This window comes from Epargyreus clarus, unplaced genomic scaffold (genome assembly GCF_041222505.1).
Source record: "Epargyreus clarus isolate Ecla_fem2 unplaced genomic scaffold, WU_Ecla_fem_2.2 ptg000029l, whole genome shotgun sequence".
Lineage (NCBI taxonomy): Eukaryota > Metazoa > Arthropoda > Insecta > Lepidoptera > Hesperiidae > Epargyreus > Epargyreus clarus.
This window is the reverse complement of record NW_027332235.1, coordinates 10632796-10655485: the sequence shown is the minus strand read 5'-3', so window position 1 is coordinate 10655485 and position 22690 is coordinate 10632796. Positions and strand designations below refer to the sequence as shown.

The following is a 22690-nucleotide window of genomic DNA, read 5'->3' as shown; positions in this document are numbered from 1 at the left end:
GGACGCAAATGATAATCAGATTATACAATTTAGGATGATTGATTGATATTATCCAGAGATTTCGGATTTTCAAGATTTATCCAGTTCGAAGGACCAACATTTTTTTCTTTAATACTTTTAAGTAAATGATAATCTATGGTTTTTCCAGGTGGTATTCGTGCTCACAGGTCACTGCAATGATTTACACAAGCCTTCCTACAAGGTGTACCAGCAAATAGCATCAGCCAGCTCTGGCCAGGTGTTTAACTTGAATAAAACGAATGTTCATATGGTGAGTAACCGGTAACGTTATTTAGTTATGATATGTGTACCCTGTTTGCCTAAAAATATTATGTTCGTTATCAGATTTATGTTCTGTATCCGTTCAATTTGTGTCAAAAATTGTATGAAAATTTTACTACTTTGAAATTATGAATAATGTAATAAAATAAACTAGTTCTATAAGTAGTTCAGTTTTATTAGTGAAATGAAAGTCAAAATTTAAGTATGCCTAAAGTATAAAAAGAGTTGAAAATGCAGGTTCTGGATTTTGTAAGAAGTTCAATAAAAGGACGCACAGTGAATTTGGCTTCAGCAGTCAGACCCGCCGGATACAATTACACTCAAGGGGTAAGCTATAATTACTGTAATATAAGTTACAATTTTATTGTATATATGTATTTGGATGGTAGAACTTTCGGGATTGATAGTTCGCCTTTCTTCAGCGCGACCTTCAATAATCTAAGTAAGTATCTACTAAGACGATCATCAGTCTCCGCTATATATGTGATTAGTCTACAGAAAACTTCAATATACTGGCCTTCAAAGCTATAGTTGGTGAGCATTTATTCTGCTTCATAACATCCGTCTAGCGCTGTGGTCAGTAGTTTAGTTTTGATCGTTTTTGGATCTATTTTGCAAGAAATTCTATAACTTAACATACCCTTAATTAACCTTAACTATTCCTGAAGAGTTATAATGTATATGAGATTGATGGCAGCTAGAATTGTTATCTTAGAGACGATCACAGATGTCTCAAAGCGGTAGTGGCCACATCACATCGGGTGAACTGCATACTACTTCTATTATAGAAATCTAATTTTAAAGGGATATTTTTAAGGTGCGTTTATACATTTGCAGATCATAGATAAGTATAGATATTTCACCCCCTTGTAATTGAAGGAAGCCATGAAATGGCTTAAACGGCAGACAATTCTGACAGCCATTTAATGGCTGTCATGGTGTAATTTACGCGGAACAATGCCGACAAGTAGTGCAAAAACACGGAATCGAAGAAAAAGTGCGGAGAAATATCGTTTTATTCGTAAATGATCTAAAAACTATATTTTTTAAATATTTTTCAAACACGAAAATACGATTAGATGACAGTGACAATTTTTAATTGTGTGTAATCTTTACTAATCTATGTTGCAGATAAAAGTGGACAAGATGATCGGCGAAGTAACGGTGTCTGTTTCGGGAGCGAGGCCGCAGATAGAGGTGGTGGACCCCAGCGGCGTGCGGCTCACTGGACCACCCAAGCTGGTCAAAACTCTCGACTTATCCGAAATTATGGTCAGTTTATTGTATTGTTTGATTTAATATACAATGTTATGCAGGTATAATTAGTAAAACATTGTATAAAATAAAGTTTGGCTTACAAATAGCTTTGCTCACTGCTAATTTCAGAAGGAAATCTCTTTCAATAAACCAAATTTATGTGTTAATAAGATCATTGTATAGCAGTAGTTCAATTTACATGCTCGACAATACATTAATACAACAATGCATTTGGGAAAAAATTAATAAAGACTTCACAGGAAAATATAAATTTTGATCATGATTTAAAATATGTAATATTACTAGTACATCTAAGTTACAAACCATAATCATCATCAATCATATCCTCTATGACGTCAAAACCATAAAATCAGTTTGTTAATCTACTTAAAATATAGACGTATATAAGTGCTCTATTGGTTATTTTTCTAAAATAAATCCTTAGATCGTGAAAGTGTTAGACCCCGAGCCTGGCAACTGGAGCATCACGGTGGGTAGCGAGCAAGACTACTCCGTGAAGGTGGTGGGGCTGTCCAACCTCACCTTCAGCCACGGCTTCTCCGTACTCACCCCCGGATCTATGGCCGAGACAAGCTACCGACCCTTGCAAGGTACTGTCGTAGGTGATAACATTTTCCAGGTGACAGAACATTGGTACCTTAGTAGTTTTCAGAGGCACTATGGATTTGATGGCAACCTTTCTTTTATAGGAGTAGCAAACGAGCATCCAGTCCACCTGATGGTAAGTGCCTACTTCCGCCCATGGACATCTGTAGTCAACCTTAGATAGGATTAGAGGATTAGATATGGATAGATTAGAGGTCGGCCACAGATGCACCGCTACCCCTGAGGACTAAGATGGGGCGCCTCGGAAAAGTATGTCTCTCTGACCAGCTTACCACACCCTTCAAACCAGAACACAGCAACGCTTGACGCTGCTGTTATGCGGCATATATAGGCATGGCACTGGTGCCGCCGGAGTTGAGCCTCAGAGAAATTACAGATGTAATTACAGATGGGCGGTAGTAGCCACTTACCATCAGGTGGACTGCATACTCGTCTGCTATTCCTATACTATAAAGAAATAGCTCTCTAATTCACATAAGTTTTGGATTTATTGTTTAATCTTACTAATTCTAGGAACATACAACAACATGATGATATCCTTGTCCGATGCTGATATACCGGTGAAGATCGACTTCGCAGAGATACTCAATTTGGAAGGGAAGACTATCTTCGAAGTGCCGCTGAAAGAAGTGGACGGCAAGAAGAAAATATACTTAACGCATGCGTTTGTACCACCTGATGACTTCTTTTATATAGCCGTGAGTACATAAATTTGACCTTTTTTATAAATTACTTTCGATGTATTTTGTATTTTAATGAAATTAAATTAGTAGTAGATAGCAGTGGTAGATCTGACGGTCTCTCATTCGTGTATCTGACCTTCAAACCTCAGGCAAGCACCTGTGATTTTTCAAAGGTATATGCGTATTAGAAAGTAATTATCACTTGCTTAAACGGTGAAGGATCATAAGATCAGATGACGATAAGGTCCTTGTAGGTTTCATACATTTATTTATATTATTGTAAAAATTGTAGCATTTATTTATATTATTGTAAACATTTCAAAGTCACTAAAGCTGTTTGTACTGGTTCGGTTAGTACAAATATAATACAAATCGGTTCACTACTGTCCTACCCGCACGACGTCCATATTAAGAGTGACCAAACCAACTGACAGCTAACTCGATGTCGCCAGATGCGCACCACTACCGCACGTCATACTAGTACTCGTATCTATGTTTAGTGTGTAATTATGAGGGTACTTACTAATACACTACACTGTTAAATACATATTTTTTAGATAAATGGTCATGATGAACGCGGGCAAGAGTTCCGGCGGATTGCCTCTATTGCAGTTCAACCGAAAACTCCCGGTTTGTATGGAAATTAAATATTTTTTTAAAAATCTCAATAAAAAATCATTCATTCAATGTTCTTGAATATATTGAAGATAATTTAGAAGTACCCACTTGAAGGCGTGGTTTAAGGGTCTTAAAATGTTCATCAAGACAATATAAGACATTATTATTATTCAAATTTAATGTATATGTGTTTGTTATTTTTAGATGCCCCATACATCATGACCCCGCAAAAGGTAAGCTACTTCGTCACTTCAGAGAACTTCAGACATGGACTCACGGAAGTGTTTCCATCGAATACCTGTTTTGTTTATGACAAATATCTTAACAAAAACAAGCCAAGAAAATGGCCGGCATTCTAAAATAAAAAATACTGTAATATAATTTATTTATGCAGAGTTGTACATATGCACTTATAAGACTATTTTCCAGTACACTGATGTGTTCATAAAGTTATTTAGTATTGTAATAAGTTTGATTCAAAATTATTTTAGGTGCAAGCCCGAAATCACGAACGCGTGGTGTTGACCTGCGGAGTGGAGAGTCTGGTGCCTATAACGGCTATGTGGACCAAGGATAAAGTGCCTGTACAGGACCCAGTTAATAGTTTGTAAGTATTTATAAGATTTAACGCGTTAAAAAAGGTTAAAATAATTTGTAATAAAATTAAGTAAAGTGATTTTTTTAATATCTAATGTGGCGGTTCAAAAAAGTTGTGGGCGTGGCGGCACACGGTGTAGGCGAAAGTCATGCCATCTATTAATATTAATATATAAAAAATATATTATATGAGATTTATTAAATGACTTTCTATGAGAATATAATGTATCGCGATCTATTATGGACGATTGTTATTCCAATTGGATCGTGTGCTGTCCTTCACCATGAGTTTCTTCACTAAGCATGTGATGATGAATTAATTAATAATACTCTCATAAATCCGTATAATGATAAACGTTTGTACATAACTTCATGACATACGGTTATTTAGTTAAGGTGTAAAAGCATAGCAAACAAAGAAAGAAACAAACTCACTCTCGCATTTATAATTTCATATTTATAATGTTGCAGACAGAGCTCTACGCTCGATTATGTGATAGAGGACATGGGGGAGTCACATGTGGGTACATATCATTGCATCGCGAAGAACGTCGCGGGCCGCAGCGAGTCTGCCACGGCGGTAGAGCTTATTGGTTAGTTATTATTGGCTTTGGACAGTTACCAAATAAATAAAAGAGGACTTAAATTATAGGGATAAATACATAAGTACTTACATACGTTGCTGTAGCTGTCTAATGTTTTGTCATTTGTAAACATTTTGATTTAATTAAAAACCAAGCTCACAGTCATTTGTAACTTTAGAACATATTTTTTATCGTGTAATATAAAAGTACCTACTTATACATTGTAATGAGTTCACAAAAAATTTGGATAGTGATTCAAGCGTTAGGGTATGTCGAATGCCATAATGTATAAATTGTCAACTCTATAAACTCATGCTTTTACAAATAAACAAATTCATTAATTCGTTCACACCAAACATTGAAACTTAACAAATTCTGCTTAACTATAAATTTCCTTTGCCAAATTTCGAACTTTGGCAGGCAAAAATTGATTATTAAGCTTAAGTAGTGTATTGTAATGTTTTATATAATTCCAGTGGACCCCCCAGAAGTGACAATAGCGCCCGTGAACAAAACGCTTGCTATAGACGAATCATTGACCATCTCGTGTTCGGTGTACAGCGAAACATCGCTGATTAAACCACGAATTATATTCAGCAGCATTGAACGACAGAATTGTAAGTAATGTGTATGTGTGTATGTGTAAGTAATGTTTTATAGATTTTTGGCAAAGGGAGATCTCCCGCCGGGCTAGGTGATCATGCCCGGGGAGCGGCCGCGCTCCGACAGTCTCAGTTCGGAACTTGTATATATGCCAGATATTTAGAAAACTTCGATAGCGTGATTCAGAATACTCGTGGCGCCATCTCTTGACGAGTAGCGGGAGGTCGCCACAGATTATTATACCGGTCGAACACGCTGTGGGTATCGGGTTCGATCCCCGGCCAGACAGATATCTAATATCTAAATGATGAATTGAGATTTTATTTTGGGGTTTGGGATTTATGTTATATATTCATCTTTGAGTATATACATGACAGGAAAAGTCCTACTTTGAGGCTATGTGTGTACAGAGCGTTATTAATTGGTATTATTATTTATAATAAAAATATTGATTCAAGTATAGTCCGCGCCAAACTTCTAGCCCGCTCTGAAGTTGTTGCGAGCAGGTGTACTCATACAATTTGCTATGGCGATGCGATTCATTTCTATATTCAGAGCGGACTAGCGGTTTAACGCGGGCTCCACTGTCGCCCAATGCCATCTGTAACCAACTCTATATAGAACAGAGGTTCTTCCTGAAGCCATTCACAAATGTGTTGCCATTCGTGCCAACTATCGTCTCATATGTAAGTCACCATCCACATCCTTCCACCAAAACTGAACTGCTTCATGCTAAAATTAGAGTGTCAATATATGAAACACGTACTTACGTTCATACTCTCAATGTATTATTTAAATATTTTATGTACGTTAATAACTTTGTTTCAGTGACACAATTTAAACTGCAGCCAAGCGCAAACGGTTTTTATAATTTCAATAAGACAATACTACATGTGAGCGAAACGGATGGTGGGAAATATTCTTGTATAGCTGCTAATAGAGGTCTGACTCTGAACTATAATAAATAATTTATTAAACCAATTTTTATTTTTCCCATGTAGTAAGATGAGTAGTAAGGTGCTTATCTGGATGAATTTAACAAGTCCAAACATAATGGCCATAGTAACACAAAATAAACATGATCCATTGTTTATTTTGTGTTACTATGGCCAGCATTCCAGTTCATTATCAGATCAGCTCAATATAAAAGTATTTCAGTATAATTTATTAACCGGAAGTATTTTAATAAAACGTGCAAGATTTAATTAATAATATACCTAGTTCTAAAAAAAAATGTGAGCCGTCACGGGACGCCTGGCAGATGTGAAACATCGACATTATTTTGTAAAAGTAGGTAATATGCAGAAAAAAACATATTAATTATTTAATGTTCATATTTATAACAAATAAGAAAAAACTTTCGTGCGCTGCACGCCATCAGCTGATTTTGAAATACAATTCTGTCAGTCTTAATAAATTTATTCTCTGAGAAGAATGACATTAAAATTAATTAATAATTTAAAAACATTGCATGCAATGATTTTTATGTGAATTTTAATCTACCAAGATAGTAGATTTTACATTTGCTGGCGCTCAAAACACACCAAATATACGCGTGCTTAATGCACAGATAAATGCATACTTTAATTATAAAAAAATAATTAACTTACTGATGACTTGATGGTGTGTCATAGTGTGATTTTGCTTTCTTTGCAGAAGGCTGATCACTTTCACTCTCTAAATTATCACGGTCAGACATTTTATTATCAGAAAAATAAGCGGGCAATACTTAAAACATACAAAATACGTCAAGTGGTGTAAAACGAGTTAAAACGACTCCAGTCGCTCTCGCGCGGCGTAGTAATACACACGAATGTCACTGAACACGTTAAACGTCATTATTTTGAATTTTAAGCCTCAAAATGCCTTCTTGTGCAATGCATAAATGCAAAAATTATGCTCGAAAAAGAAACAAGATTCATGGAATCACCTATCACACGTAAATGAAGAGAAATTATTAAATTTTGTTTATTTTTCGTGTTCGATCCGCCATGATTACATGAGTAACCAGAAAGAGACAAAGTATGTTTTTGTCTTTGCATGGTCATGCATTTTGCGTCTTTATCACTTTCATTGACAAAAACTTTCATTGATTGAATTGAACTGTCATAGATCAATGAAAAAATTTTCATTGATCTATGACCATAGATCAACAGAACAGAAGTGACATTTTATTGAAGCTCACGATGTTCATACGTGTATGTTATAGTTTAAGATCCCACTGCTTAATTTTTATATTAGTGTGTTTTAGTCAAAATATAACTTTTTATAGTTTATTTTAATAAAATAAAATCGATATATGGGAAATTCTGTATCCTAATCTCTAAATTTTCTTCGATATCTGTGGTAAATAATAAAAAATATTACCATAAAATTTATATAGGATAGTATACGGTATTTTGAAATTTCTTTAATTGAATAAATTAACCTAAACATAATTTAATAAACAATCTTTGTATAGCCAGAAATTAATCCTCAAAAAGACCACGATAAGATTATATAAAATTCGCATGTCACGATGTTAGTTACTGTACTCCTGCGAAACGCTCTTACTGATTTTCATCAAAATTTATATGCATATTCAGTAAGTTTGAGAATTGGCTACTATCTATCTATTTTTCATATCTCTTAAGTGATAAGGGTTGTTCACCCTTAACATTTTTTTTATTTATATGGCAACACAATGTTTGCTGGGTCAGCTAGTACATTTATAAAATGTACACAACTTTGCAATTAATGGTCGTGTGTAAAATAAAACTGAAAATAATAAACATAAATTAGTAAAGATACTTCGCCGCCTTGAAATTGAATGAAGCCACAAACGGCTTATTAGTAAGTTTTTTTTGAATTCTTGACAAATAAAAACATTTTTAGAGAAAATTTACAAATAAATAACTAATACTGCGTAATTTACATAATAGATAAATAATTATTTCAAATATTTTAGGGACATTTTAGCACGGAGACGTGGCAAAACTTTTTTACGCAACTATTTCAATTCTCAAAACTGGGTACATTTTCTTGTTAGGAGTGAGTAATCTTTACTAATATACGATAATAAATATAAACAATTTTTAAATCGTATATTTTAAACCAGTCGATACATCTGTATAGATACATTCTTTCATCAAATTATATATTTATATAATAATCATTTATTTAGTTAAACTGTACTATAACATTTCTACGTAAACGATGTACTAAAACTATTATCGACAGTTCTGGACATTTTTTACCTTCTGTTCCATTATTTCATTGTCTTTGACAAGCATGAGTATCAATGAGAAATATACGTCCATACGTCCCGTTTTTAACGGGACAGTCCCTTTTTTCGATGCTTCGTGCCGTTGTCTCCGAAATGAACCGTTGCAATTGTCAATTAAGTAACAGTAAATATTATAATTGTGAAAAAAACATGGGGTGCTCCATTTATCAGTTTTCATAAAGCGCCCCACATTTTTTGCACAATTATACTATTTACTTTTCCTTAAATGATTCCTAGATTGAAAATTATTTTCTACTTTTTAGTTAATTTTATCATAAAAGCGTGTTTTTTATTATTTCTAACTATATTTTTTCAAGTAAAAAGTATTTGACATAAAAAAATCGATGTCCCGTTTTGACTGAAGTAATCATTGGTCACTATATTCCATGGTCAATATTTACGTTTGCGTACACTTGAAACGCAAGGTCAAACACTAGTTGTCTTTTTTTATCACATTGTTCTAATAGCTCTGTCCCTTATAGAACATTTGTCTATGTAGTTAAAGGTAATCGTCGCCACGCCAGAAATCTTTTTTACGTGCGGCTATAGATGTTTCACATCAAAATATTTAAAGTAGTAATGCAAGTTGTATTAAGATCACTTGCCCTTCAAAATATTCAAATCGTGAATAATATCCGTGATTGATTCTAGGGGGTCAAACAATACAATCCACATACATAACCATCCAAACACACCCAATAGTACAAATCCTCGGACCACACGCACTAACCAAACCCATCCACACGGACGCACAGTTCGTGTGTCACGTGGAACACGCGGACACGGTCACGTGGCTCGGGCCCGATGACGTCACACTACAGGAGAGCAAAGTTAATGGCACACGTAATGATATATTGGATGTTAAGAACGTGACGAGGGATGGGACTTGGACGTGTGTTGCGTCGAGGAATTCTTATAGAGGTATGTATGTAAATATAATGGACGCCTGTCTGTGATCTGGAATTAAAAAATTATGTAGCTATGTGCAAAAATCCTTTACAAATTTGCCTGTTTATTTAGCGCAATGTGGATTATTTAGATCACACCTAGTGTACAAATCTAGGTAACATCGGACACAGCTTGTAATAGGATGGGTGACCACTGGTGGTTAAATTTTATTCGCGCCTTTGTGATTTAAAGGGCATGTTAAACTATCAGGCTTCCATAAGTTGTAGGGTTGTAATCTTGATATCAACTTTATCGATTGTATATCGTATATTACTTTTATTTTGAATATAAGGTTTAGAATAATAGCTTTCTAAATGTTTTAGCAACGGACTCCCTTCAACTAACAGTTTTAATGAAACCTCGCGTGAAGTTAGAAGGCGACAAGAACATCACAATACTGAACGGCACCGTACATCAAGTATCATGTATTGTGGTCGCCAAGCCAGCGCCACGCATCCTATGGCACCGGGAAACTGAGGCGTTTCTTAATCATACTGTAAGTTTTACGTAATGAATTCATTTATATGCTTAAGATGTGGTTATCTAAATATAGTCCTAATGACTACATATATAGCATTGAGATTTTCGCTATATGTATATAAAACGCTTTCCAAATACACCCAGACCCAGGACAGAAATCTACGTTAATTACTCAGACAACTGTCTGGCTGGAAATCGAACCCGGTACGTGCGTATCATGCGTGTGAATGCATGCGTGAAAGACACACACACACACATACACTAAAAGTGAACAAATGAATCAATTTTTTTACCTGCTCTATTCTTTCTTCTATATCTTCTCATTTGGCAACTCTTCTTTCTTTATTTATATTTTTATTACTATTTCATTAACTGATTTTATTTCTTCATTTTATAAATTTACTGTTTCTATGTGTTAAGGTGACGGTCTTAGAAGAGAACACATACAAAAGCGTCCTTACTCTCGACAGTACGAAGGAACAAGTGAACGGCACATACTTCTGCTTCGGCGAAAACTCTGAGGGCATCGACCAGGACAGCGTCACTGTTGATGTTAGACGGAAAATGGTCTTGCTTGAAGGGTTTACTGGTAAGTATTTAAAATATACATAAAATTGATTTTTTACTCTGTAAGTTCACAAATTTCTAAACTAATCATGCTAATTGTATCAAAATGTTAAGTGATTTTCCCAAGGAGGTGGTAGAACCTTCTGCGCCTGAACCTAATCACAGCAATGTTAGCACGGCTGTTTGTGGTTTGAAGGGTGTGGTAAGGAAGATATTTTTATCCGAGGCATGCCAGCTTAGTCCTCAGGGGTAGCGGCGCATCTATGGCCGACCTCAGGTAGGAATATGTAATCTAATCTGGGGTTGATCATTGGGGATCCATTGGCGGCAGTAGCCACTTACCATCAGGTGGACTGCATGCTCGTCTGCTACTCCTATATAATAAAAAAAAGATGTCCATGGGCGGCAGGAGCCAATTTCATACTTCCATATTACAAAAAAAAAACAAATACCAGAAATTATATTACTGATTTCGCAGTCACCTCTCAAAGGGCTGAGGTATTATTGCCACAAAGTTATTAATATATTGTTGTCTTCAGACCAGTCAGTGGAACTATACTCCCAACTGGAGCTGCACTGCCGCGTGGACGCTTACCCCCCGGCAATCACCACCTGGCTCCACAACGGCACCACTCTCCATATTGACGGCAACACCGAAGTAGCTGAGGATACCACCATGTGTGTGCTGAAGGTGGACTTCCATAACCTCGGGCTGTACACCTGTATAGCTGATAATGGTTATGAGAGATTGGAGGTTAATGGGACTATCAGTGTTCATGGTTTGGGTGAGTATCGTTCATAATTTAGAAAGAAAGTAACAGATATAAATTGGAAAGTAAGAGAAGGCAGAAAAATGAGAGTGAGGGAGAGAAAGAGAAAGAAAAATAAACATTACGTACTTTATTGAATTTAATTGATGGGATAAAAATTATGGTCGTTCATTTATTAATGTCCCACTGTCAGAATATTACTGTCTATATTTGGACACCTTGGTCTACTGAGCTGGTCATGTGCGGATCGCACTTTATATACACTTTATACTTACACCTTTAAAAACTTTTGTTTATAAAACTTTCAGATTTTTTTTGTAACGTCTCTCACGACATGTTCCTTCGCGGATAAAGTAGTATTGAAAACAAAACAATAATTACTTTCGTAATTTGTTAAAGTATTATTATATTTTAGAAAGTCCACTCGTATCGAAAGAGCCGATAAAGAAGAAAGCCAAGAAAGGAGAATCAGCGATATTGACATGTAGGTGAGATTTTGTATCAAATTGATATTATTACAAATTAATTCGTGACGAACTTATATCATGACAATGTATGTTTATTTTCAGAGTTATAAAGGGTAATCCAGAACCGACAGTGAATTGGGAGTTTAAGAGTGATTTAGCTAAGAATTTTTCGAAATTGCCCAGAAATGTGGTTATACATGACGATCGGTACGAAATAGAAGTGGGTAATGTGGACGTCGATCACGCGGGGACCTATCGCTGTGTCGCGAAGAATGCGATAGGACAAGATGTGTATGATGTGGCGTTGGTGGTGCATTGTGAGTATAGAAACATCTTTGTAAAGCTTATATAATTCTTAGATACGAATGCGATGACTATAAATTACAAATCGAGTTTTATTATGAGGTAATCCAATGATTTCAGCTTCGTAGAACGTTATTTTTGTAACTATTTGTCGATAGTAAAATAGAAGATATACCGGACTGCATCCATGGTGCGACGAGAATGCACGAAAATTTATAAATCGAAAGAGCTTTTTCTCTTTTTGTAATTTTTACCCGATTGCCAAGGAAGGGTTATGTTTTTCGCGCATATCTTGTTCATTATTATATTTGTATAAATTATACTGTATTTGAAATTTGGTCTATGTTTTTCAGTATTAATTTAGAAAAATATTCACAAAAATCTACATAAAATACACCATTATTTCCCACAAATATATTTTCAGTTCCACCACAGCTCTCCTCTAAAGAGTCTCATTTAGAAGGTCCGATAGTAGTAGAAGCCGGTGATAAGAGGGTCTTTAGCTGCCGGGCGAATGGTCTGCCGCCCCCTATCGTCACGTGGACTAAATTCGACATGCCTGTCAGCTTTTCAAATAACGTGTAAGTAATAATCGTAAGGTAAAAGCTTATATTGTGTAGTAAAATCGGTACAATTCATTCCTACTCAGTGTATGTGAGACGGTCGCCGATTGACGCAGCCTTTCGCTAAAAATAGTCACGTGATAACGTTGGATGGAATGCTGTTATTGCCTTAGAACAGTATGTAATGCTAAGCCTGCTGTGTTCTGGCTTACAGCGTGTGGTAAGGGAGACATAGTTATGCAAATCAACTTAATCAGCAGCTCAGTCAGCCAGCTACAGTAGAACTCTTTAACTATATACGGTTAACAATTAGTATTGTGACCCAATTTGGGTGTGGGTGACAATATCTAATGACTAATTTATTTGGACTTCTTATTTGCTATTTCTATATTATAATAAAAAATCTATTGCATTGATATATATTGCAGTGATAGCCTAGTGGTTAAGAAACGCGGCCTCTCGATCGAGGGGTCCGAGGTTCAAATCCCAGGCACGCACCTCTGATTTTCAAATTTATGTGCGTATTAGAAATTAATTATCACTTGCTTAAACGGTGAAGGAAAACATCGTGAGGAAACATGCATAACTGAGAGTTTTATAAAAAAAAAAAAACTTAAAAGGTATGTGAAGTCTACTAATACGCACTCGGCCAGCGCGGTGGACTATGGCCTAATCCTTCTCATTCTGAGAGACCCGTGCCCAGCAGTGGGACAGTAATGGGTTGATGATGATGATGATGATGAATAAAAAATCTAGGGAAGGCCCAAGTTTCACTGGGACTTCTAAAGACTGATGTTAAACTTTACAGGCATTTGACAGACAACAATGAGTTGGTGTTCGAGTCAGTGAGTGAGTACGACAGCGGCGTGTATACGTGCAAGGTGTCCAATGCTCTTGGAGCAGAGAAACGGAACTTCACTGTGGTCGTGTATTGTAAGTAATTACTTAATTTCTATTGGAGATTAAAACTTAAGAATCGATTTTCATATGAGGTCCTTATATGGAAATTATGAGGGACGAAATTAGTGCAAGCGTTAGCTCAAAAGTATTATGTTTTATTAGTAATTTACCTTGCTCACTTTACACATTAAATCATATATCGATATCTAAATTGGCAAATCAGCAACTCTACTTTTTGTCAATATGTTTTTTTTATTTATTTTGATAGTAAATGGCGTTGAATGAAATCAAAATAAATAAAAAAAAACATTTTGACAAAAACTGGAGTTGGCTGATTTGCGAATTAAGGTATCGATATGTGTATACTTTTTAGAAGAAAAAATCAGTCGTGCTTCGGGGCAGCCACACGCTTATTTTAATTTCATTAATTTTAATTTACTATACTTAATTAGACAGGTTAAGGCAATACTTTATAACTCACATATAACACGGCTTTATTTTAAGATATTACATGTATTTTTGAAATTAATAAAATAAGAAGAATAATTTGTATAAAGTATTAAAACTCATACTTATTTCAGCGCTCCCTGAAATAGCCTCGCCGGGCATCGAACCCGAGGTCCACGTGCTAGAAGGGCAGCTGGTGGAGTTACCCTGCATAGCGGCCGGTACGCCCGCGCCCAGTGTAACGTGGCTTCAGAACTCTAAGCCACATGTATCGAACAAGAAATATTTTGATGAGTATGGATTGAGGTATGTGTCGAATGTATGGTGATATTTGGTTTGATTTAAATAATTTTGAAATGTGATGTTTATATATTTAAACAGTTAGCTTATGGTTAATGGATAATGCTGCTCACGGTCATCTGTAATTAATCTCAGGTTTAGGTCCTAACCGAGACCTGTTCCCTGGGGACTAAGTCAGAACTCCTCGCTAAACTAATATTATAAAGCATAAATAGTTTTGAATTTTATTTACATATTGTTCACGTATATTCATTTATTTGGGTTTTATATTTTTATCATTTTGTAATACCATCAGCATATTTTTAAATACATTTTGCAACACCAAAATGGCCGAAATCTTATATGTATGTAAAATAATTACAGGTTTGTAGCGAACTTGACAGATTTCGGTAATTTTACGTGCATTGCAAGCAACCAGTATGGAAATACATCCTTACAGTATAATGTCTTTGTTTGGGGTAAGCACCACTCTTTATAATTATAATATGTTGTACTGAGTTAGTAGTCACACAGACTGCGTATTAATTACGCCGAGAATGACATGATTGGCTTAAATTAAGTCCATCTATATATTTATTTTTATTATTACAAGCTTTTATTTAACTTGCCATGTATGTAAATTTGACTGTTCCCAAGATATTCCAACAAGTTTATATTGACTCACGTCCCAGCCCAGTATCTGATTAAGGTGAAAGTTTACATTTCCATGCATATATAAATGATATGACAATTCAGTCTGTCACACTACGTGTCGCCCACCATGTCTGTGCGTTCCACCAAATTTAATGAATAAAGGCCCATTTGTCCATCACTTAATCTTTAAAGATAAAGATGACTAAGAACTAGAGTGGGAGAGGACAGAGTGGGGGTGAGGGCGCTGTTCTGATTAAAAGTTTATTTATATTATGTAAATACTTATGTATTATCAAATTTTAACTTTTTAACATGCAATGCATTAAAACATTAATTTCATTTTATCCAAATAAAAGCTCGTATTTAAAAACTTTCATTAATATTAATTTATTTATGTAATACTTAGTTATTTCATTCGTAGTTTAAGTTAAAAATAAAAAAAAGAAGATATAGCAGAGTGTACTAATAGTGCAGATATTTTCAGTACCTCCCCGTATTTCTAAACCAATGCAAGTGAAGAGAAATGTGGTAATTGGATCCAATTTGACTCTTTCGTGCGATGCTGTGGGTTTCCCGATACCAGTTATTATGTGGGAATTTCAAGGGGAGCTTTTAAAGGAAAACTCTTCGACTATACAGTAGGTACAACTATCCTGTTGAACTAATTAAGTAACTTTGCTAAAATTGTGATGGGAAAAGTGTTTACAATTACAATTTGGATGTCAGGTCCTAACATAAAATATTCCGAATTATGTTATACTCCTGAGCACGGATTTCCTCTGAGTAAAAGAATAAGATCATATGTCACCGCGCTGGTCAAGTGCGAATTGGACTTCATACGTCCTTGAGAATGTTTATAGAACTCTCTAAGTGTTTAGGTTTAGTTTGTAATGCGCACATAATTTTGTAAAAAAGGCTTGTAATCGGGATTAGTACCTCGGACCTCCCGAGTGGTAGATTGAGTTTCTAACCACTAAAATATCATTGCTTTTTGCCAAATGTTATCTGTCTTACAATATACTTAAGTTGACTTTTTACTTAATTAAGTACTATTGTCCACCATTTTATTTGTTGGTTGTTTATTTTTATTGTTACCAATACGCACTTGGTGGACTATGGCTTAATCCTTCTTATTATGAGAGGAGACCCGTGCCCAGCAGCGGGACAGTAATGGGTTGTTGATGATGATTTTAATGAAGTACTATTTCTTTTTTCAGATTCAACCAAGTGGGTAACTTATTTATACAGAATGCCAGTTTGGAACATGCTGGCGTGTACGCTTGTGTTGCGGAAAATTCAGTGGGAGTGGACAAAAAATACACGTTGTTACGAATCGATGGTAGGTTTTACATAATAACATAATATATAAATATTTTTTAAAATACTCAAACCTTTTCTTTTTTGTCTTTTATTTTTTTAGTTTGTTCTTTTTAACTTACCCTGTGTGTGTTTCTTTATAACTTACACTATTCGATGGTGAAATAATAGAAGGCTTTTAAAAAAACTTCGTTTGAAATTCTCCAGTCTCGGTCGTTTCTTCAAGCTTAAATAATCTACCTACCCGTACTTCGTAAGCAGTTTTATTTAAATCTGTAAATTATGTAGTTTTAATGAAGATTAATATCGTACCTCCTCTCGTAATTTTTGCTTATCTTTATAGTTTTAGATTTCAGAGTTCAGTTTCCATCCGCGCACACTTGAAGTACTCACCCGGTATTTTTAAATTATGTCTTTTTCAGAACCACCAACAATATTAGGCGATAACTACACAGGGTCATACGTAGCCACTAACTTGGACAGTGTACTGGTCATCCCCTGCACAGCGAGGGGCACGCCCAGACCTTATGTGGTCTGGTCTAAGGATGACCAATTCCTTGATTCAGGTAACTAAAATTATTGGCGATATGATTAATTTCAATATAAAATTACAATGTACCTACCGTTTTAAAATATTGTTACTAAATATGTTCTTGGTAAATAATATATGTAAAAATCATTGAATTGAAGATTGGTTATTGTAAAGCGTAGACACCAAGACTAAAATTCTGTAAATTTTTGTAAATTGTAAATCTGTAAATTGAAATGTTTGGTAAATAAAGCATAGTTTTACAAAGCGTTCTAACTGACTCTGCATTCATTATCAACTCTAATTTAGATTCGATTTGCAAGTATCTATGAATACCAGTTAACACTAAAAGTTTGTCGGACTCAATGCACATTTTATACTCCAATAAAAACATTAATAATGGAAAACTTACATCTATGTACCAGTAGTATCAAAATTGAAAATTTTATGTTATTAAGATTAGTATGATTTTGTGTATTATTTTATTTATTTTAGATTTTCGTTACCATATCGACATGGACGGTACGCTGACGATAAAGAACCCGTCAGAAGATCTAAGCGGCGAATACACTTGTATCGCTATGAATACAGCGGGGAGTGTGAACAAAACTGTCACGGTTGAGATATATTGTGAGTATACAGTATGTACGTGTTTCAGGCAAGATTTAATATTAGAGCTTAGTAACCTAACTTAAAGGTGGTAGAACCCTTTGTGTTTCGACTCCGGCGGCACCACTACCAAACCTATTTCTGCCTCATAACAGCAGTGTTAAGCGCTTTTGTGTTCTGATTTGAAGGGTGTGGTAACGAAAACGTACTTTACCGAGGCGTTCCAGCTTAGTCCGCAGGCGGCGCATCTGTGGCGGATCTCAGAAAGGAATATAATCATATTCCTACCTGATATTGAGTTGATAACAGATGTCCATGGACGGTACTAGCCACTTACCATCAGGTGGACTGCATGCTTGTCTGCTACTTCCATTTAAAAAAAACCTTTTGGTGAACGACGTGTAGTTGCATATGAACAAACCATCGCTACGTTAGTGATCTTAACTTACTCTCAATATTCCAGCGTTCTTCACCATGCAAGGAGATGAGTCTCAGTCTAGTGTGACAGTAGTGGAGGGCAAGCCGACATCCGTGGAGTGTCCAGTGCACCCTAACACCGACAGAACAGTCAAATGGTATAAGGTTCGATGTGCTTTCATAGATTAACCTTATCTATTAGAGTTTTGTATGAAAGACGTCTCATTAAGTGAAAAGTCTTTTTGTCTCCCTTACCGTTAAAGAACTGTATTTTGGTGCCAGTATAGGAATCCTACTAAAAGTTGAATAGACATATGGAATACCCGTTTAGGCAAAATTAAATACTGCTATTTATGGAAGTTTATATTCATTGCAAGACCTTCAAAATGGGCCTACTTTAAAGGCAGTGCTGACCACACTCGAGTGTATGGGTTAATGATAATATCAGAACGAATAATTTTGGTAGCAAAATTAGGATGACACTGATAGTGATGCCCATTTCTAAAATTTTGTCCCTTAAACGTTTTCCGCAATTCTATTTAAAATCTATAGCAAGGATGTGACTATTATATGCTAACGATATGATATGACATTTTTTAATTTCCCTTCTTTTTATGGTTCCGTACCCAAAGGGTAAAAACGGAACCCTATTACTAAGACTATGCTGTCTGTCCATCAGCAAAGCTCTATCTCTGGAATCGTAATAGATAGACACTTGATTTTTTTTCAGGACGCAGTGTTAATATCAAACGGGACACTCACATTCCCGAACGTTTCGCGTCACAATGCGTCAACATATGCATGCGTAGTGTCCAACGCCGTAGCGTCAGCATATGCGAGCGTCAACGTCATCGTACAATGGGCTCCCAGCTTCCTCGAGAACGTTCTAGAAGATGTCGAAGTTGTGAAGGGCGATGATTGGTATTTCGATTGTAAAGTGGATGCAAAACCGCGGGCTAAGGTTAGTATTGCGGGTTATTTTTGGATTAATTATATCGTATTGTTATGAACCATGGTTTGATTACAATACTGTAAATATCAAAATGTATCTCTGGAATTTCGTGAAAATGTTTATTTGTTACTAAATGAAGTATGTTACAATTATTAATATTTTTTAATAAATGTATATAATTCCTGCAAATTCCATTCATTATAAAATATACAAACTATAGTATTATGTGTAGCAGAATTATTATTTAATTATTTTTAAGTTTTAAGGGGTATTTTTATCTGTAATATTTTTTTAAACCCTACCATCAAAGACAATTCTAATCCGTTACTGAATAGTTATTTTTTTAATCAAATTATATCACACTAAAAGAAATTCTATTAAATGAAATAATCATGGATCCACAGGTGAAGTGGTACTTGAACTCGAAGTTGTTACTGGGTGAAGACAGAGAGGTTCTAAAGCTATTGAACGTGCAAGTGCGTCACACGGGCACGTACAAGTGTGTGGCGAGCAACGAACACGGCGCCGCTGTCAGACAGTTCACCGTGGATGTTTTAGGTGAGAAACTTTGTTCTATAGCTATCTATATCTAAATACCTTTAGCCTTTTTAAAGGTGAGGGTCCAAAGCAGTGGTGTAGTCGACTACAGAGGGTTTTTTTTATAATATTGGAGTAGCATGCATGACGAGTAGACTAGCATGCAGTCCACCTGATGGTAAGTGGCTACTGCCGCCCATGGACATTTGTAATCAACCCGAGATAGGAATAGATATTCCTAACTGAGGTCGGCCACAGATGCGCCGCTACCCCTGAGGACTAAGCTGGAACGCCTCAGAAAAGTCTGTCTCCCTTACCACATTCTGCAAACCGAAACACAGCAGCGCCTTACACTGCTGTTATTAGGTAGAAATAGGTGTGGTATATGTGTAGATGTGGGTATGGAATAAATAGTATCTAAAACTTGGGCAATTTGTTTCTGGCTTTTGCGAAGAGGGATGATGCGGACGAATGAGCTTCTTATGCCGAATGACGAAGCTCCAGCCAATAGTTTGTTTTGGCAGGGGTTCAGTTATGCTTATGAAGATGCAAGAAACTGACGTTCTTTATTTCGCCGATTTGTTGTTATTGTTAAAAACTATTACGACTTTTTTTGTCGATTTAATCCTATATATAAGTAAATTACTCTACGGGATAATACCCGAAACTCAAAACATAAAAATGTTTCGTCATAAGACTGTGACTACTTACACAAACCTCCCATCCCGATTATATTGAACACAAATACTCCTATGTTATTTTCAGTTCCGCCCACCATATCTGACTTCGATCTTCTCGATGTACAGCTAAAAGAAGGAAGCAACGCCACCCTAGACTGCGACCCGAAAGGTTCTCCTGCACCTGAAGTCAAATGGACGTTCAAGTTAGTTAATATATGTGTTTTTAGCGCACGGTACTTTTTCTGGTAATTATTATACATTGACTAAATGATTATATTATTGCCAACGTAGCTTTTACTCCGTTATGTAGCACTTTTAATAGAGATGTTTTTGATATTTTTTGATGTAAAATTTATTTAGTACCTGTACTACTTTTACTATGTAATTTTTATGTGTACTTTATATTTTACGTATACACAGCAACACATGTTGGTCGCAAACAAACTCATCGCTGGTGTCGTCGAGACTGCGCGCCCCGTGCGGCGGGCTGTACCGCTGCGACGCTACCAATACTGCGGGCACTACACACATAGTGTACCGCGTGGACATCGTGTGTCCCGCTACCGTACGGGATGTGCTGGTGTTCAACGGTGGAAAGGGGGAGGCTGTAGGGGATAGACTGGAAGTTACGGTAAGACCTTGAGATTGTACATATACTGAGCAATGTCGGTCGCAGTGGGACTCCTCGCTGTACCTCGTGAATATTGTAAGTGCCGCTATGTTGTATGACTACACCTGCTCGCAACCTACTAGAGGGGGAGGCTGTAGGAGATAAACTGGAAGTTACGGTAACACCTTGAGATTGTACATATACTGAGCAATGTCGGTCGCAGTGGGACTCCTCGCTGTACCTCGTGAATATTGTGTACCGCGTGGACACGTGGTTCAAAGGGGGAAAAGGGGAGACTGTAGGGGATAGATTGGAAGTTACGGTAAGAACACTATGATTTTTTGCCGAAGTATTGTAAAGGTCAGTTATGTTTTTGGTACAAATTTATTTAAGTGTTTTGGATACAATTCCAAACGTTACTAAATTGATTGTCAAAGTGATATACGTAACGTAACTTAACATACGTAGAACGCATACGTATATTTGGTTAAAGATATGTACGTAATCGAATGATGGGAAAATATTAGGCTAGAAAGCTCTCAAAGTCGATAGACAACTGCTATACTATAGCTAATGAACTATATCTTAAACTGTTCTCATTCTGAGAAAAGTCAAATTCTCAACATTAAATTAATTCTTTTAATTTTCAGACATAATTCCTTCTCATTTTCAATAGTGGGACAGTAACAAGGATACTGATAAAAAATATTTCGCTCATAAATTTTCTAAGTTTATTTTTGTTTTTAGCTCGGCACAAAGATTAGAATAGCTTGTCAAGCAGATGGTAACCCCATCCCAACTATACAATGGACGAAGCATGGTAACACTATTAGTGTTAATGATAAAGGAATCGGATACGCAGATTTGGTGATAAAAAGTGTGGATACGAGTGACGCCGGGGTTTACACTTGTATCGCTTCTAATGAAGGCGGACTGGATGAAAGAAAAGTTAAGATTGAAGTATTAGGTATGTGGAATAAGGAATAATTTATTATAAGAAGTACCTAATTAATAACGTGAAAAAACTACTACTACTACTAAGGAATACATTTATTTACTTAACTTAATAAAAATAATTAGTGGATTGTTCCAATGTTCTATTTTTGATTTTCAAATCGGGAATGTTGAAATTCAATATTATTATACCAAGCCTTTCCAAGACAATACATAAATATTAGCTCAAAAATTAAAATAAGGTAAATTCTATTTAAGCGACAAATTTTACACACTAGTATAAATTAATTAGTTATGGTCCGTGCCAAACTGCGCTATGTGCCTGTGGGCGAGAGCGGGCAGTGGAGGGTGCCGGGGAGTCCCGCTAATAGATATTATATAGATATTATTATAATCGCAATTTGCTGTTACGACGCGACTCATTTTTATATACAGAGCGGACTAGCAGTTTGGCGCAGACTATAATTCGTTAATAAATATCAAACTTTCCAGAACCACCAAGAATCTCCCAAGCGTTATTCCAAAAAGTGAACTCATCAGACAACGTAGTGAACATCGAAGTAATATCCGGGAGTCCCTTCTACTTACATTGCCACCCTCACGGGAACCCCTTACCAGAAGTGTACTGGTTCAAGGACGACTCGCCACTAAGGTTCTACGACGATAGTATGGTGACCACCGATTATGGGGAGACCGTTGTGACCAGAAACGCGAAGTACGAACAGTCCGGGAATTATACATGTGTCGCGAGAAATAAAGTTGGCAACACTAGCGTCATCTATTTGGTGGATGTTTTGGGTATGTTTATTTCATAATGATATTTTCTATGTAATCTTATCATTATAACAGATTTGCTAGACGTTATGTACTTTAAGTTTAAGTAAGTTTGGCTTTTAAGTAAAAAAATAATAGCATTTCTATAAAATAGTAAGCAATTAGAAATAGTTAATTTACAAAAAAAAACACACTTATTACAGAGTATGAATGCAACTTTGTATAAATGCAAGTCCATAGAAATAGTGGAAATGCTAAATAGCGGAATATGGTATTGCCTGCCAAATCCGTCAACACTAATGTAACCTGTACATTTTAACAAGTGTGAAATGTTTTTTAATACACAAATTAAGTTAGCAAATATAATTAGACAGGACTGTTTTTTGGATATAATATAATTTTAATTTATCATATATA

The 22690-nt window shown here is 35.8% G+C and overlaps 1 protein-coding gene across 1 annotated transcript in view; it reads left to right on the top strand.

Annotated features, from left to right (window-relative positions):
- The window catches only part of LOC140754583 (hemicentin-1), a 31173-nt gene that overhangs the window by 521 nt on the left and 7962 nt on the right, over positions 1–22690 (top strand). Inside the window, exons 2-33 of the mRNA XM_073089625.1 lie at positions 149–271; positions 520–609; positions 1414–1554; positions 1985–2150; positions 2680–2864; positions 3407–3479; positions 3672–3700; positions 3959–4074; positions 4536–4657; positions 5125–5265; positions 6080–6193; positions 9168–9437; positions 9788–9960; positions 10365–10533; positions 11051–11296; positions 11697–11769; positions 11851–12065; positions 12476–12632; positions 13423–13547; positions 14096–14267; positions 14625–14719; positions 15379–15532; positions 16112–16233; positions 16634–16777; positions 17236–17370; positions 17813–17931; positions 18497–18727; positions 19123–19276; positions 20021–20138; positions 20356–20566; positions 21293–21512; positions 21992–22297. Coding sequence (XP_072945726.1) covers positions 149–271; positions 520–609; positions 1414–1554; positions 1985–2150; positions 2680–2864; positions 3407–3479; positions 3672–3700; positions 3959–4074; positions 4536–4657; positions 5125–5265; positions 6080–6193; positions 9168–9437; positions 9788–9960; positions 10365–10533; positions 11051–11296; positions 11697–11769; positions 11851–12065; positions 12476–12632; positions 13423–13547; positions 14096–14267; positions 14625–14719; positions 15379–15532; positions 16112–16233; positions 16634–16777; positions 17236–17370; positions 17813–17931; positions 18497–18727; positions 19123–19276; positions 20021–20138; positions 20356–20566; positions 21293–21512; positions 21992–22297 — 4909 coding nt within the window. The remainder of the gene's footprint in view (positions 1–148; positions 272–519; positions 610–1413; positions 1555–1984; positions 2151–2679; positions 2865–3406; positions 3480–3671; positions 3701–3958; positions 4075–4535; positions 4658–5124; positions 5266–6079; positions 6194–9167; positions 9438–9787; positions 9961–10364; positions 10534–11050; positions 11297–11696; positions 11770–11850; positions 12066–12475; positions 12633–13422; positions 13548–14095; positions 14268–14624; positions 14720–15378; positions 15533–16111; positions 16234–16633; positions 16778–17235; positions 17371–17812; positions 17932–18496; positions 18728–19122; positions 19277–20020; positions 20139–20355; positions 20567–21292; positions 21513–21991; positions 22298–22690) is intronic.